Genomic DNA, 16,888 nt, shown 5'->3' with positions numbered 1-16,888 from the left:
TGAAAGGAGGTTGGAAAAGACATGGCCTTTTCAGGGAGTGATGACATGTTGAAGGAAACTAGAATAGTAGTGCAGGTTGAAGGAAGTGGAGGACGTGGGAATGGAGAGATAAGCAGGAGCCAGATTATAAGGAACCTTTTATGTCATACTGAAAAGTTTAAACTGTACCCTGTAGAGTTTAAAGGAGAGTAGACATAATAGAGTAAAGCAGTGCTACTCAAAATATGGTCCATGAATCAATGCAAATCAGCAAATGGTTTGTTTCCATTATGTGATAAGTACAGTAAATGAGAGAATAAATGTTTATAAACTTTTAAGACCATTTAATGTTTCCATGACATCTAGGCATGCGATGGATTGGTAATAAAAGAAGATGAGAAAGGGGGGAAGGGAGGAAGGGAGAGAGGGCTGGTTCTCTCCCACAGATGATTTAAGAAACACCAGATGAAATACCCTGTTTCCCCTTTTCCTATTTCCCGCTTCCATTATTCTTTCATTCTGCTACAAGAGTCGCTATTCTAAGACATAAGATAGATTCCATGCTTAAAACTTCAACAAGATCCCATAGTCCAAAGGAATCAACCCAAATTCTTTACCATGGCACAAAATCCGTCATGGCTCTATCTGCCTGCTTTTTCAACCTCTCCCTTCTTCCTCTTCATTGAATTCATGCATCTTTGAGTCCCCCCTCTTCCCAAACACTTCAAGCTCTTACATGCATTTCAATGCTTTTCAATGCTGGCTGCACATTAAAAGTATCTGGATCTTTGAAAAATAGAATGTCCGGTTCCAACTAGAATAGACCAGATCAATGGGCAAAGGTTCACATGGTATCTTTGTGGGGAAGATGGGGAAGCATGGAATGTACAAGATAATGTGGATTAACACCTAGTTAGTAAGTAAATCCAAAGAATGCAAAATAATAAATATCAACTTGAAAGAAGATAAAGGCCATATGGTTTCATCTTTCTTCTTCTCATGCATTTTTTTTCTTTTTATAGATGCAGATTAGAACAGAGTCCCAGAGGAAAAACAACTAAGAAAGAAGACTTTGATGTTGAATAGCCAAGTATTTCAATAGATTAGATGAAGGGTCTATAAACTATGATCTGCAGACCAAATCCTATCTGCTTCCTATTTTTGTAAAGTTTTATTGGAACACGGCAACACCTATTTGTTTCTGCATTAGCTATGGCTGATTTCCCACTATAACAGCAGACTTGACTTATTGTGACAGAGACAATACAGCCCACAAAACCTAAAATATTTGCTATCTTTACCTTTACATAAAAGTTTGTTGACTCCTGGGCAAGAGAGATGGAATGAAACAGGGGTGAATATAGGCTTTCTCAAATTTGCACAAACTAGCCACCTAAGAATAGAATTTTAAAAGGTATCCCTTCAGAACACTTGGAGACTTCATTGACAGTGACATTGATATGAGTCAAACATGGAATTTGTCAAAAAACAACAACACACAATCAAACAACAAGACCTAATACTAGTATAGTCCTAGATTATCTTAGTAGATGTAGAGCACAAGGTGCAGAATGTTACATTGCTGCTCACCTCTGTGCAGACCAGAACCAACTCAGAGTGCTATGTTTAGCCTAGAGAGAAAAGAACTCAACTAGTTAAAAAAATATTAGCAGTCTTCATTTATTTAAAGACTATTATAAGAAAGAGCAATTTGTCTTTAGAAGGCAGAACAGAGTGGAGGTAAATCCCCTACCACTCAATGGAGTGAGTATCATTCCATCAATTAGAGGAAACCATATGTGAAACTGATGTCTTGGAAAGAGGTGAATAACCCATCCCTAAAGCAGTTTGAGCTGAGGTTCTTAGCCACTTGTTATAGAGGTTGCGCCCTGAGCAAAGAGCGCCCCTTAGAGGAGCCCTGCATTGGGTTACGATGGCCCAGCTCTAGCTCTCCAAAAATAATAATAATAATAATAATAATAATAATAATAATAATAATAAAGAGGTCGCAGAGGAGAGTAAAGAATGAAAGGAGAAAAGAATTAGACTTCAATATGAGGTTTCTCAAACTTGACACTATTGACATTTTAGATCAGATAATTCTTTGTTGTTTGGGGATGTCTTGTGCATTGCGTATGCTTAGCAGCCTCCCTACCCACTGGATGTCAATATCATCTCTGCCAAATTGTGACCACCAGAAATGTCTCCAGACATTTTTAAATGTCTCTGGGAGGCAAAAATCACCCCCAATTGTGAACCATGGACATAGACTAAGTGTGTTATTCAGGCTGCCTGGTCCTCAGGAAGGTAACCTCTGTTTAGGGTGTCCATATATACTACAGTTCCCAAACAATCCCAGTTTAACTCTGTGTCCTAACATAATTATACATGTCTTCTTTCACTCTCAAAAAGATTCTAGTTTGGATGATAAATTATGTGGTCGCCCCACTTAAGCCCAGAGCTCTTTTTAATGTCAGCATGCCACTCTTTGCAGATAAAGGAAGCAGCCATGGGTGATATTAATGTGTTTTTTTTTTGTGTTTTTTTCTTTATTGATTAAGGTATTACATATGTATCCTTAATGTTTACTATTCCCCAATATTTCAACTCTTGAGATCAATGCTAGAATGTTCACATACTTGTTTGCTCTTGTCTGGTGAGAGCACTGATGACCCATTCTGCTGAAGGACCTGCAATTGACGCTTGATTGTAGGATTCTGAATTTCTTGTAGTGGATAAGTTTGGGCAAGCTTGGATTGCTGTTCATAAAAGGCAGACCACTTGCTGTCGGCTTCATTCTGAAATGACAAAAATATAAAATTAAAGTCGGAATGATACTACTTGAACAGATAGAAGATATGGTCCAAAAAACATCTGGTGGAACATCTAATATTTCCTAAGTGTTTTAGTTCTCTACTTTGCTGAAGGTCGAGGCTTAGGTTAAGAGTGACCAGGACACTCCTGCTCACTCTCTCTTTTTGGCCCACTGCCTAGTTTTCCCAAGAGTCCTATCCCTAGAACTGGAAGTAAATTCTCACAGATGATTCACATTGTAGGGCCCTGGAATTTATAGCCTTAGCACTGTGACATGTGTGAGTTTATCAGGATTCAAGGGTAAATGTTCAAAAGGGAGAGCTTAGTAGAGCTTAGCATGGATTTAATGTGAATATAGCATCTCATGACTGTGGGAACCATGAGAAATGAGCACTAGTTTGCAGTAAGCTCCATAGTGCCATGACTTACCAGATACTGTGATCTTAAATTATGTTCCCCAAAGAAGGTTGTCCAGAATATGGCCATTTGGTAGCCATGATGATTTGTTACCATCAAATACCATCAAAAGAAACCAACAAGCACATGATGATGCCAGGACTCACTTCTCCCCCATCTTGAACATCAGCAGGCAAATGGACTCCTACAGACTTCTCTAGTGCAGTCTTCCCTCAATGCAAAACTTTCCATTTATCAGACTAAAGTGAGCTATTACTTTGTACATTGTACTTCTCTGGGCCATATAAAAGTGGTAGCATATGAGGCAAGCAAGAACTCCATTCTTCGACTAGCTGTGTGACCTTGGGCAGATTACTTAGCCTCTCTGAGCTGCAGTTACCTTATCTGTAAAATTAGAGTAATAATAAAACTTACTTCAAATGATTGTTTTAAAGGTAAGAAGAATGAACAAATAAGAAAATGCTTAGTAGAATGCCCAGTGCATCCTATGCATTCAAACAAAGTTTGCTATTTTTTTCTCTCTTTATTGATTAAGAAAAGTTTCCTACTTTAGTACTTAATAGAAAAACATCCTTGTTGTTACATTGCTTGCAGTTTTATCTGATAGATAAGATATGCATCATGAATTTTTCATTAATGAGACATAGCAGCATAAGATAATATATATAAACTATGAATAAGTCAAGCAATTTCAGTTATAGGAAAAGAGAGATTCAGACAACTAGATTTGGCCAAGCCCTCATGGAGAAGGTGGGACCTAAGACAGACTTTAAAGTAGGTAGGAGTTGGATGTGTGTAAAGTACTTTGAAAAATAATTTACCTCATTTGATCTTCTTAACAATCCCATTAGAAAACCATTCTGTATCCATTTTTCATGTGTGCATTAAGGGTCTGAGAGAAATAATAGTGGAGCTGGTAATCATCTGCCAGCACCTGAATCTTGGATCCTGTAGTGGACAGACTCAGATAATTCCCACGATCCCTACTTCCTAGTGGTACACATTTGTGTGATCTCCTCCCCCTGAGTGTGAGCAGGACCCATTTCTAAGAAGTAGCATATACCAAAGAAGACAGGATGTACATGTTTATGTTATATAAGATTGTAATTTTTATCTGGCTAGAGGACTCTGTGTCCCTTGCTGATTTTGATGCAGCAAGATGCCATGTTGTGAACTATCCTGTGGAAATAACCACATGGCAAGGAATTAGGTATGGCCTCTGGCTGACATCCTGCAGGAAACTAAGGACTTCAGTTCAGCAGCATACAGGGATCTGAATACTACCACTAATCATATTAGCTTGGATGCAATTCATCCCCTGTCAAGCCTCAGGTGAGACCACAGCTCTAACCAGGACGTTGATGGCAACTAGAGGCTCAGGAGCAGAAGATACAGCTAAGCTTTTCCTGGACTTATGACTCACAGAAGCTGTGAGTTAATAAATGTGTATTGCTTTAAACTGCTAAGCTTGTGGTAATTTTTTACACAATAGATAACTAATACAGATTCCAGGCATGACTGCACTTTTCAGGCCAAGTAATTTTACTTTTATCTTGTGAATACTAGGGAGTCACTTAGGGGTTCCAAGCAGGCATTTGACATGATGGAAGTGGTGCATGGAAGTGATAACAATGGATCAGACAAGAGGTGAAAAGGTGGCAGCAGAAATGGAAAATGATTTATCTCTTTATTGAGCTCAAACAACCCCTCAGAAACTACTTCTCAATTAATCTTCACAAACAATATTATGAGGTAATTATAATATCTCCATTTCACAAATGAGGAAAATGAGGCACAGAGTGGATAAGGAAATTTACTTAGGTCACACAACTAGTAATTGGAAGAACCGGGATGCCAACCCAGATATATTTACCTCTAAAGCTAATGCTCTCTAACCACTGACTTAGATTGCATTCAACACATCCTAGTCTTCTAACATGCATGAGTTGGAAGGAGTGAGCTATAGAAAAAATAATTTTGTCTACAGCACAGACTCATTGATGCAACCCAGTACTCAATTCTCAATCCCTACCCTTATTCACCCAATCCAGAATGACTTACTGTCAAGCAAAATTTCTGGTAAAATTTTGATACTAAATGATAGGAATAATTTTATTCTCAATCAACTTTGAAAACAACTCACCATTTCCTGCACTATGCTAGTAGTGTAAATTCAACTTCTACACCAATTAAATAACTCACAGGTGAAACCTGAGTTCTGATCAGGTATCTACATGAGGACTCTGACCACCATCTATTTTGTAAGTAAAAGTTTATTGTCACATATTCACACCCATTTATATATTGGCTATGGCTGCTTTCACACTACAATGGCAGAGTAGGATAAAGGTGGGAAAGCCCACAAGCCTGAAATATTTACTATCTGGGCTGTTACAGAAAAAGTGTTCTGATCTTTCACTTTGATCTATACCCTTACAGGAAATACAGGGGACAAAAGAACATGTAAAGCAGCACTAAGAGTGCACAATCAGCAAACCTAGAAAGTGGAAGTTTCTATAGGACCAACAATTCAATTTCTCCACAAATAAATTGCAAAAAAAGTGAGAGAGGGACTCTATAGATTAAAAAAGGCTTGAAGTACATCCATCAAAACTACTGAAAGGAAATAACCTTGCTGGATTCTGATTCAAATAAACTAGCTGAAATTTTTTTTAAAGGAGACAGTAGGGAACATTTGACTATTGACAAACTATATGATGATACTGAGGAATCATTGTTAAGTTTTTAGCATGGTAGCATTATTAAGGTTGTTGCAAAAATTCTTACTTTGAGAGCCACAAGTTGAAATACTTACACATAAAACTATATGGTGTTTGGGATTTCCTTCAAATAATTCAATAAATGTGGATTAGGGAGAAAAATAAAACAAGATTGGCCAGTGTTGATTGATAATTGGTGAAGCTGGGTGATGAGTATTAGGATATTCAATATACTAGTCTTTCTTCTTTCACATGTTTCAAAAATTTTATAAAGATACATACAATGGAATGCTATTTGGCAATAAAAGGAACAAAGTAATATTACATGCTACAACATGCAAAGTAAAAGAAACCAGTCACAAAGAACACCTATTGTATGAGTGTATTGATAGGAAGTGTTCAGAGCAGGTAAAGCTGCAGAAACAGAAAGTAGATTAGCTTAGGGCTGGGGTGGAAGAAAGAGCGCTACTGGGCAAGTGGTTTCTTTCTGGAGTGGCTAAAATGTTCTAAAACTAGAGATGGTAATGATCGTGCAATTCTGTACATAAACTAAAAAGCATTGAATTGTATGCTTTAAATTGGTGAATTTTATGCTGCATAAGTTATATTGCAATACAGTTGTTAAAGCCTGCAATAGTAAAAGCAAAGAAAAAAAAAATCACCTCATTCTCTAAGTCCTATAACAAGATCTGAAATCCCCATGGAACTGCTCTAAACCAAAGGATTTAGCCAAATTAATGTAATGCTCTTTTACCCAGGTACCTGGTGCACACTAAGAAGCAGCAGTAGTTACTCACCACCAGACTACCCTCCCTAGGTATAGCTGGTGGTTACCTGGCATCCAGTCAGAGTGCTTAGATCAATGAATAATTGTACCAAATTTAGGTGTATTTAACCATGTCGTGTTAAGTTTGCTCAAGCTTAATTTCACCAAAATTACATCACTGAACTGGGACATTATCAAGTTTTCATGACAAAAGGAAACTAGTAAGAGCAAGGCCTCTGATATATTTCACCAATGTTAATTGTCTACAGGAGGAATTTATCCATTCGAAAATTGTTATCTACTGAATTATCTTGACTGTACTCATCTACCCCCTTCCATTTCAAGAGACAAAGAAGTGACTCGCCCAAGGTTATCACAGCCAGCTCAGAAGAGTCATGTGAGCATCAGATTTCCTGAATTCCATTGTATTTGCAGCACAATGATCTTTTTTCCAATCTGTACCTGTGTGTAGGTATTTGTGCGTGTCAGGGAGAGTGGGACAGACTCATCAGAGATAGATGAAGTCGACATTCTCCCCTTGGGCACATAGTAGGAGTCTAAAATTCCCCTGTTCTAAGTTCACTGTGACGCCAGTCCTAAAGGCAGAGGAATCAAGGTTTAGGAATCAGAAGTGCCCGAGAACTCTAGGGGACCCCAGAAACAAAGGGCTGAAGAAGCCCCAGAGAATATCCAAAGGCTAACTATGGGCATCCTGCTCTCTCGTTACAGTTTCTTACAACTCCCTAAGAAATATTTATTAAGGGTTCTCTGAGACCTTTGAGGTTCCAAGAGGGCATTCTTCAACACCAACTTCAGCTGCTGGAGCAGCTTTAGTAGTTACTGACAATCACTGGAACAATGAACCAGGATGTCTCTGCCACAATAGGAAAAAAAACCCTTTTGATTTTATATGGATCCTATTTCAAAAATCAAACCAACAATAAATTTACAAAAAAGGGACAGTATAAAAAAAAAGTACTATTATTTTACTCAGAAAATAATTACAGTTTAATTGTGAATACTCAGTCTCAAACATGAGAACTATATTTGCTATAAAGGGGGCAATTTATTATATATTATATTACAAGTGTTTGATCATTTATTTTTACTGAATTTCTGAACTATTTGGGAACCTGTTTTGAACCGAGCTTTTCTCCTTATCTCGATCTGATGGAACTCTCCTAAGTAGGGAGCATTTGGGACACTACACTGATCAAGTTTTGATGCCTTCTATTATTTTAAGGTATGTTTACACAACTTGATCTAAAAATCTACATGCTAGGTCAGATTCATAGACTGACAAACCCAATATTTTGACTCTGAAATATGGCCCAAATTTCCCTTACCATAGTACCTATTGCACAATAATACTACATAACAAAAAAAACAAAAATCTTTAACGGTATACGTGTATTTTTTTAGGTGCCTGGAATCACAGTAGTTGCCAGGAAGCTCTGCTGATATTGACTTGATTAGCTTACCACTTTGGGGGGGTGGGGTTGGTTTCTGCTTCATGTATCTCTCATTCTTTAGCTGGCTAGCCCAGGCATGTTTTCATAGCAAAGGCAAAGGAGCAAAGGACAAGCCCCATCATTCAAGTCTATTCGAAGCCTCTACTTGCATCATGTCTGCTAACATCCCATCGATCTAATTAAGTGACATGATGAACACATTTACATCACTTTCAGTGGAATGGCACTGCAAAGTGACATACCCTTGGGCATTGATATAGGAAAGGGTAAAGAACTGGGTCCCTCAATGTACTTGACCTTACCCGGAGAGGATCTACAATCCTTACATTTGCTAAAATACTTCAAGAACCTATTTATAGTTTTCAATATCTCACTTTTCTAGATTAAAGAATAGCCTAGTTTTCATATTACTCGGCAATAAAAAAAAAGGAAATCTTGCCATTCTCAATAATATGGGTGGACTTAGAGGATATTAAGTGAAATAAGTCAGACAAAGACAAACACTGTATGATTTTACTTATATGTCAAATCTAAACAAAACAAAATAAAAACAGACCCATAGATACAGAGAACAAGCTGATGTTTGCCGAAGGGGAGGGAGGTGGCAGGGTGGGGGGGCTGAAAAAATGAATGGCCTAGTATTACAAGTCTTACCAGTTTTACCACCTATGATGTAAAAAGCGCTTCCTTCTATTTGTTATAAATTTATCTCTTTTGAGCTTTTAAAAGTACCATGTTTCTAGCATGAAGAGATTTGGCCAATACAATTGTGAAAATGCTATCCTTTCTTGTTTCTCCTCAGACTAATTTTTTTTCTTTGTGAGTCAGGCTTTGTACAACTAATTCTGCTTTCCCTCCTAATTCTTTCTGAACTCCTTAAATCGTTCCAGTTGCTCTCTTTGGGGGAAAATTCTTCATTTCTAAAATGGACACCAGCAGCATTTCTAAGCATCCTGCTCATCTTGGTACCTCTCATAGCACCTGCTGCAGTGCCTGTTTCATTAGGATATATATATATATATATATATATATATATATATATATATATATATATATATATATATATATATATATTAAGAGAATAGAAGAAAGGGCCATTTCCCTCCCTGCCTATTGCTCCCCTCCCCAGGTAAACTCACACAGGTGCACCTAAGTGCACCCTTCACCACTGCTTGCTTCTTGCATTCAAATATTTTCACTCTCCTTGAAGAGGCCCAAACTTTCTGCCGTTTGGTCACACTTCATGTTTATGTTCTTTCGTTTCTGGCCTTTGCTCTGATCAATAGGTGCAATTCAAAATTAATAGCACTTAGTGATCCAGAGATGATTTCAGTAAACATCACTATATATCACTCTATAACAGGCCTTCTCAGTCTCTGGGCGCTCAACAGAAGTGTTACAAGTCTCTTCAGTAATTTCAACTCCCTCTCACATTCATAACAATGGTATCTTATTTTTCCATGCTCACAAGCATCAAGTCCTATTCTGGTGGTTTTGTGTACTAATTCAGTCTTCTGAATGACCTTATAAGGCAAACATGAAGGTTATGTTATTTTTTACAGACCAAAAAAACCTAAGGTGCAGAGAGGTTAATTAACTAGTTCAAGTTCACTCAGCTAGAAAGTGGTGGAGCCAGGATCTAGAGTTTGACAGTCTGGCTCCAGAGCTCTTACGCATGATGCTGGTACACCTTCATCTCCACCTACTGGACCATTCAGCTGAACATGAAAACAAATACACAATACACTACAAGCACCTCCAACAGAGATCAAATAAAAAGTAAGAAAAGGGAAACGATGAAGAGATGAAAAAGAGGTATGACAAAAACATGAGACAAGAAAAACATGATATTCTCTGACACACTGGGCTGTCAAAATCTCCTGGATTTCTTTGAGCTTTAGAAAAAGAAAAATTAAAAAACACTCTGTTTACAAATTTCAAATAAAATAGTAGGTATCAGATTTATTCTGTCCAGTGAATGACAGTTATTTAATTTAAGCATACAAACTTACTAATTATTTGAAAAAATAAACTTCTGAACTACATTTTAAACTTCTGAATGTATTGCCGTACAAGTGCGACAAAAATTTATTTCTTAAATAATGTTGCTCAATATCCAGCACTAAAAGTGGAAGGATACTTCTTTGGGATCTGTAAGAGAAGAAACCTTAAACCCGTATACTCATCTAACAAAACATCTTGCTTTCCCAGAGCATTCTGAGATTTGTCAGAACTGTTTTAATTGTATTTTTTCTTGGAGGGCTCTGGGTGGATTCTGTGACTTTTGCAAGTCCCCCGGAGAGAGCTCTGTGACAGCGAAGAAAGAAATTCCTAAGTCCAGCCTCACCCAACCAATTGTTAGATAATTACTATCTAGCTCTTTCACCAAGCCTCCAGGTGCATTTTTCAGTTAACATATTATTTTAGAGAGTCTCTAGATATTCCTGTTCACATCACTAACTTATGGCATTTCCATTAAATGCTTTGAAACCCTGACAATTATGGTAGCAACCTTATGAGGCATGTTCACTGTTTTCCGAGAATCTGAACTGAGACCAGTGAACTATTTTGTAACAATTTTCCAAATGAACCCCAAGTTCAATTAAGTTTAGTCATCTGGGACTTCAGAATCAGCAATACTGAAGCAAATATCCAACTTCCCAGCTCAGAGTATTTCTTTGATTTCCATTTTCAGTTGTATGGGCAGTAATCTAACCTGTAAGAAGCAATAAATGCTCATATGAAGCCATGCACACTCACCATTTTTTGGACATTCTCGTCGGTAATATTGGTGTTATAATCCCAAGAAGCGAGTGCACTTTCATGAGACAGGTCTTCAGCTTTAGAGTTAAAATTGTCCAAAAATATCTTGGCCTTTTCCTCAGTGGAGGATTGAGCAGCAGCTACAGCAACAAGGCTGAGAAAGAGCCAGGAAGAGCCTGACATCTTTCCCTGTGCGCCAAGATCCCATTCACTGAAGAACTTCCCCTAGAGTAAAGCCTCTTCATGAGTTTTTCTCTCTCATCAGCCTTTGAACTTGGGTTGGGCACTGAGCGGGGAAGACAGAAAAAAAAAGAAGAAGAAACAGTAAACAATCTGATGAACCAATAGAAAGTTCATCCTAGAGAGGACAGATATGTACGCATATTTTAAAATGATTTTTAAAGTAAATCAAATAAACAAATGTTATTCATTAATCCCAGAGAATCATAGCTTTTATGGCCAAATCAAAACTTGTACATTTGGTTAATAAGTTCCTAAAAAGCTGTTAAAAATACACTGAAGGTGTTATAATTTTACAGTGACCAAAGAAGCCTCGAATTAAGGATCATGTAAGCAATATTGTTACTTATCTGTTTTTCAGACAATTCCATTTAACCATGAGTTATCCCTACTTTCTTTTTATTTCAAGCTTGTATTCACAGAAACTATCTACTTGGGTAACATTTTCCCTTCCTAAATAAATGACATAGCCCTTGTATTTATGAAATTCATTTCTTTCTGATACATTTTAAATTTCACAATTATTTTTCAAAATAATAAGACTACCCTCCACTCCACAGGTTAACTCTCCTGATCTAGCTTGGAAAAATTTAAAAAGGTTCAGTTTCTATTTCTGAGATGACTATGGTAAACACTGGTTCTATGGCTGACTTCATTGTGTGCCTCCTTCCCTTTCACTTACCTGTTCAAACCTCAAGCAAAGTCACAAGGAAATGAGAATGCCTCTGCATGGTATGAAATTCAAGGAGTGTCCATGTCAAGCTCTGGTCATCTTTAGCCATAGGATCATGGCAATATAGAGTTCAAAGAAATTTCAGTAGTTATCCTGGTGAATCTTCAGGAGCCGAATCAGTGTCCTCATTCAGAAGGTGTAGGTATTCATGCCACAGATAAAAGAGAGGAGCCTCTTTAAATGGCAAGGCTCGTGGGTCTGGGTGACTGTGATTATGAAACCTTCACACAGGGGAAACATTTCTTCACCTAGAAAAACAAGTCTTCCAGGTCCAGGTGAAATTACAGTAATTAAGCCTGTAAAAAAGTTTTCATCTCTTCCCCTTACTCCAAAGCTGTACATATTACTGTAGAATAGGAAAAATAATTAAAAGTAAGTGTTTTCCATTATAATTATGTCATTTAAGCATTACAAACAATCGAGGTAAATATTTTTATCACCATTATACAGATTATGAAACTGAGACCCAGAGAAGTTAAACAAATTGTCAAACCTCATTCACCTGATAAGTGATAGAGGCTGGATGTAAATGCAAGCAGCTTGATTCTAGAGTACAGGTCTTTAAGTTGCAGTCAGTCAAAGAGCAGTGATGGGGTGTAGAATAGATCAACACCAGCAGAGGGACAGTGCTGATGCTGTTTGTCTGTGAAAATCATGGATTTTGGTCCCACCACATCAAAAAGAGATTCTTACTGCCATTGATGTGACTCATCGTACACGAATCTTTTAAGAAGTTAAGGAGTTGATAAATTTAAGTAATTACAACAACAAACTTTAAAGAAAATAACATGGGGGGGGGGAATCAGTGAAATTTCAGTAAGGCACCTCCCACGTTTGAGGAGCTGAGATCTACTCACTTCTCACAGGCATTAGGAGAATAACCAGTCAAGAAAAGAGGGAACATAGCATAAGGCTCTGAACAAAGAGCTACAATCCTACCTTAATAAAAGCTGAAACAAAACTCTACTGAGGTCACTTCCTGAATGAAGCTAGGGTTCAGGAAAAAAATGGGAGTAGTCCAACTTCAATTCACTAAGACAGAACATAAGATTAATGTATTCAAATTAAAATGGAGAAAGCAGGATGTAAACTCTGAGAGCCAAAAACAGTGTCAAAGAGCCTGAGATAACAGCGAGGCAGGAAAGTTCTGGAGGCCAAGAAATTTTGAGAAGCAAGGGAAATAGGTAAACTGTCTGCAATAATTCTGTAGGAAAATCAACTCAGTGATGGCCAACTGCAAGTAGTGACTGTATTGGTGGAATCTTTTCACTCTCCAATGAGAAGATGTCACTGTTCTGACACCTATCCAGAAGCATTCAGCCCATTCTGAAAATGCAAATAAATACACTAAAGACCCAGGGGGTGGGACCCATATAAACAACTGGCCTAAAGAAAGGATTGTCATTGAGAAAGAATGAAACCAGAGAACATTAGGAGATTGGAGATGCAGAAAACCTGTTCTACTTTTCAAAAAGGCTGGAGGGTGAATTTTATAAAAGTATAAAGGGTAGAAGGAAGAGCTCTTGATCTTGACATCTCACAAAACTATAAAATATAATTTGTAGACTGTGGTTTGCACTTGGAAAATATATATCTCTGGCCCTAAATATACTGTACTAGAGGCCCTCTGCACGGGTGGGGTCTGGCTGGCCTGCCCCGATCTGGCAAATGGGGCCAACCGGCTGTGGGGAGGGGATGCAGGAAGTTGGCTGGCCAGCCCTGCCATCTGGTCAAACTCGTGGTTGAACTCCCAGTTGAGGGGATAATTTGCATATTAACATTTTATTATATAGGATACCTAGGGATTCACTAGGAACAAGTCAAATGCTGCCTGCCTTATTTCCTTTTGGATAAAAGAATAGAAGAATAAACAAACAAACAAACAAAGACACAGTGTATCTTCCATTTCAATAAGGGATTTAACAAAGTGTAAAGTTCTACCAGATAGATCTAAATGTCCCCAAAATAACCACACACTGTAGGATTAAGCATTCCTCTGATCAACAATAGTTCATGTCCAAAACAACAAGAATTTTAATTCAATAATGATTTATTGTCTACCTACTATATGCCAGGCACTATTCTATATGTTGGATATACTAATACACTAATAAATAAGACAGGAAATGTTCCTGTGGCTATCATATTATATGACATTGGGTAGAGGAAAGACACAAATAGCTGATGATAAATTCTATGACTTTGCAATAAGCAAGAAAGGAGGATAGTAAATGATGGGGATGAGAGGGGTGACATTTCGCAAAGACCTGAAGGAAGGGATGAAAGCTGTGTGTATATCTAAGGGAAGACTGTTCTAGGCAGAGGGAACAGCAAGTGCAAAGAGTACAGGCAGATCTCAAGAACATGAGAGGCCTTTGTGGTCAGAGCCCAGGCTGGGCGCCACACCAGGAGGGCCTTACAGACAATTGTAGGATTTTGGTTTTTACTCTGAGTAATGTGGGAAGACACTGGAGGGCTTCCAGCAGAGAAGAGATCTGGCAAAAGTTTTAACCGGATCACTCTCACTGCCGATTAGTAAGCAGACACTAAGGGACAAGGGTAGATGCAGGTAGACCAGCCAGGGAGCTACTACAGCAACCCAGTCAATCAGGTTGAATAAAAGCTTAATATGAGCTGTTAATCCAACTTGGCTTCCCAACAAAAGGCAAATCCATCTTAGATTCTCTTACACTTTGTTAATACAGGTATTATATGCAAATTAATTTAGAGCATCATGCTCATTTCTGATAACCACAATGTAGAGAGACACAGGAGAGCATCCAGAGGAAAATAAATAAATGGATCTAAGATAATGTCATCTGAAGCACAGTTCAGACATGGAAGAGAAGACTTAGGGTGGACAGTTCTCCACCATCATGGGCCGTCATTTAGAAGACTTAACTAGCATAACAGATTTACTCTGCCACTTCTTACTTATGTGTTTTTAGGCAGGTAATATTCCCTTACCTAATTTCCTTATTTCAAAGCTGATAATAATCTCATAGGGATGGTATAAGTATTATATGAATCAATACTTGAGAACACAGAGAAGAATGCTGTGAGCCTAATAATAAAAGCCACTCGAAATGAGAGGAGCTGTGTCATAATTAGGGAACTTTGAGAAGTGAGGGAAATGGGAGAATTGTCCATAGTAGTTCTGTAGGAAACTGGTATAGTCCAAGAATAAACAGGCTCACATAAACAAAACTAAAATGTACTACTTGGGTTATACCAGTTTTGCATTTTTAAACCATTTAAGGTAGAAATGTTTCTAAAATATATTCCATCCTAATCAGGATATCGCCTGTACATTATTTTGTATCTCTCTCTCTTTTTTTTTTTTTTACAATGACTCACTGTCATCAATTTGAAAATTGTTTACTGACTAAGCTGTAATGTGACAATGTCTTCAAGGCTTTACATTGAATTGCTCCAAACAGCTTTATTGCTCTTAATTCTGCTATCTGTGTAGGCTCTGAATTCACTGTCACTTCTTGAAGAATCGACTTCTAGTAGCCCTGCCCACCATAAATCCCCTCCCTGTTTCTGATATGCTACCAGCTAAAACCTAAATGGAAACTAGATAACCATGGAGTTCAATCAGAGAGCTCCCTCTTCATAGGCTCAGATCTGAGGGTGGGTCTCCACTCTGCTGGAGCAAAGTGCATAGACTTTGAGATCCATAGTGCCCTTATTGCTCATACTTTTTACATACTTCCAATACTGTCGCCATAAATGGTGAGATTGCCAAATAGCTCTAGCAAAAACTTCTTCAAATTCCTCAAGTTGAGAGGATAACTTCGGTAAACTTCAGAGGAAAAAATTATGCTTCAGGCAATTTCTTAAAATTGATAGAATTAATGCTTCTGACAGAAATAAGAAAGCATATCAAGAATATAAAGCGTTGCCAGAACCGGTTTGGCTCAGTGGATAGAGCGTCGGCCTGCGTACTCAAGGGTCCCAGGTTCTGTTCCGGTCAAGGGCATGTACCTTGGTTGCGGGCACATCCCCAGTGGGGGGCGTGCAGGAGGCAGCTGATCGATGTTTCTCTCTCATTGATGTTTCTGGCTCTCTATCCCTCTCCCTTCCTCTCTGTAAAAAAAATCAATTAAAAATATATTTTTTTAAAAAAGAATATAAAGCGTATAGAGTTTAAAACTTACATGGCCAAGAATTATTTTCATTTGGTACAATCGGTTTTGACCACATATTTATTATAAAAAGTGAATTTATAAGTACTTTAGAGAAAATAAATAAGTTGGCTTTTTAGCCCAAAGGAAAAGCTAAAACTCTTTCCTGTTTACATTTCTAGTTGCATAGTGGTCGTTTTTTCCCTATAGATAGAGCAAATATAATCTTCAGTAGCCAAACTGAGAAATATTTCCAACAAAGTTCAAACTTGGGAGGACAAACTGGATTTCAGGGAGTTTGTACTGATTATCAATGACCTGAATTTATGATAATACAGTGCTTGCCATGTAACCCTAACTTATTTTCATACCCAGACTGAAAAATATCAGGCAACACTGGAGCCACTAGCATAAATTTACATCTAGAGCTATAGGAGCAAAACTTGAGCCTTTATCCTAAGGAAAATTATAATCCATGGCAGAGTTTGAACAGAGGAGTGACATATCTCACTTACCTTTGAAAAGAATCACTCTGCTGTGTGGATAACAGACTACATAGGGGCAAGACTATAGGCAGAAAGACCAGTAAGGAGGCTATTGAAATAATCCAGGTGAGTTATGATGGTGGCTTGATGCTAGGAGTAAAATTTGTGAGAAGTGGCTGGATCTTGAATACATTTTAACAGTAAAACCAACAGGACTTACTGGTGAATTGGATGTGGGCTGTGAAAGAAAAAGAGTCAAAGATTACTACAGGGTTTTTAGATTGAGCAAGTAGAAGGGCAAGGTTGACATCTATTTAGATGGAGAAAGTTGCAGGTAAAATAGTTTGAAGGGAAGAGTAAGAGTTCAGT

General features: G+C 37.8%; 1 protein-coding gene across 2 annotated transcripts in view; it reads right to left on the bottom strand.

Annotated features, from left to right (window-relative positions):
• The window catches only part of ACE2 (angiotensin converting enzyme 2), a 39,757-nt gene extending 28,551 nt beyond the window's left edge, over positions 1 to 11,206 (bottom strand). Inside the window, exons 1-2 of one of the 2 annotated variants that reach the window (XM_059679986.1) lie at positions 10,929 to 11,206; positions 2,619 to 2,777 (exon numbers count right to left, since the gene is read on the bottom strand). In XM_059679986.1, the coding sequence (XP_059535969.1) occupies positions 2,619 to 2,777; positions 10,929 to 11,114 (345 nt within the window). In that variant the 5' untranslated portion in view covers positions 11,115 to 11,206. The remainder of the gene's footprint in view (positions 1 to 2,618; positions 2,778 to 10,928) is intronic. The other variant, XM_059679987.1, reaches the window with a different exon arrangement.
• Between the last annotated feature and the right edge of the window lie 5,682 nt (positions 11,207 to 16,888).

The sequence above is a fragment of the Myotis daubentonii genome, chromosome X, assembly GCF_963259705.1.
Source record: "Myotis daubentonii chromosome X, mMyoDau2.1, whole genome shotgun sequence".
NCBI lineage: Eukaryota > Metazoa > Chordata > Mammalia > Chiroptera > Vespertilionidae > Myotis > Myotis daubentonii.
This window is presented reverse-complemented; position numbering and strand designations above follow the sequence as displayed.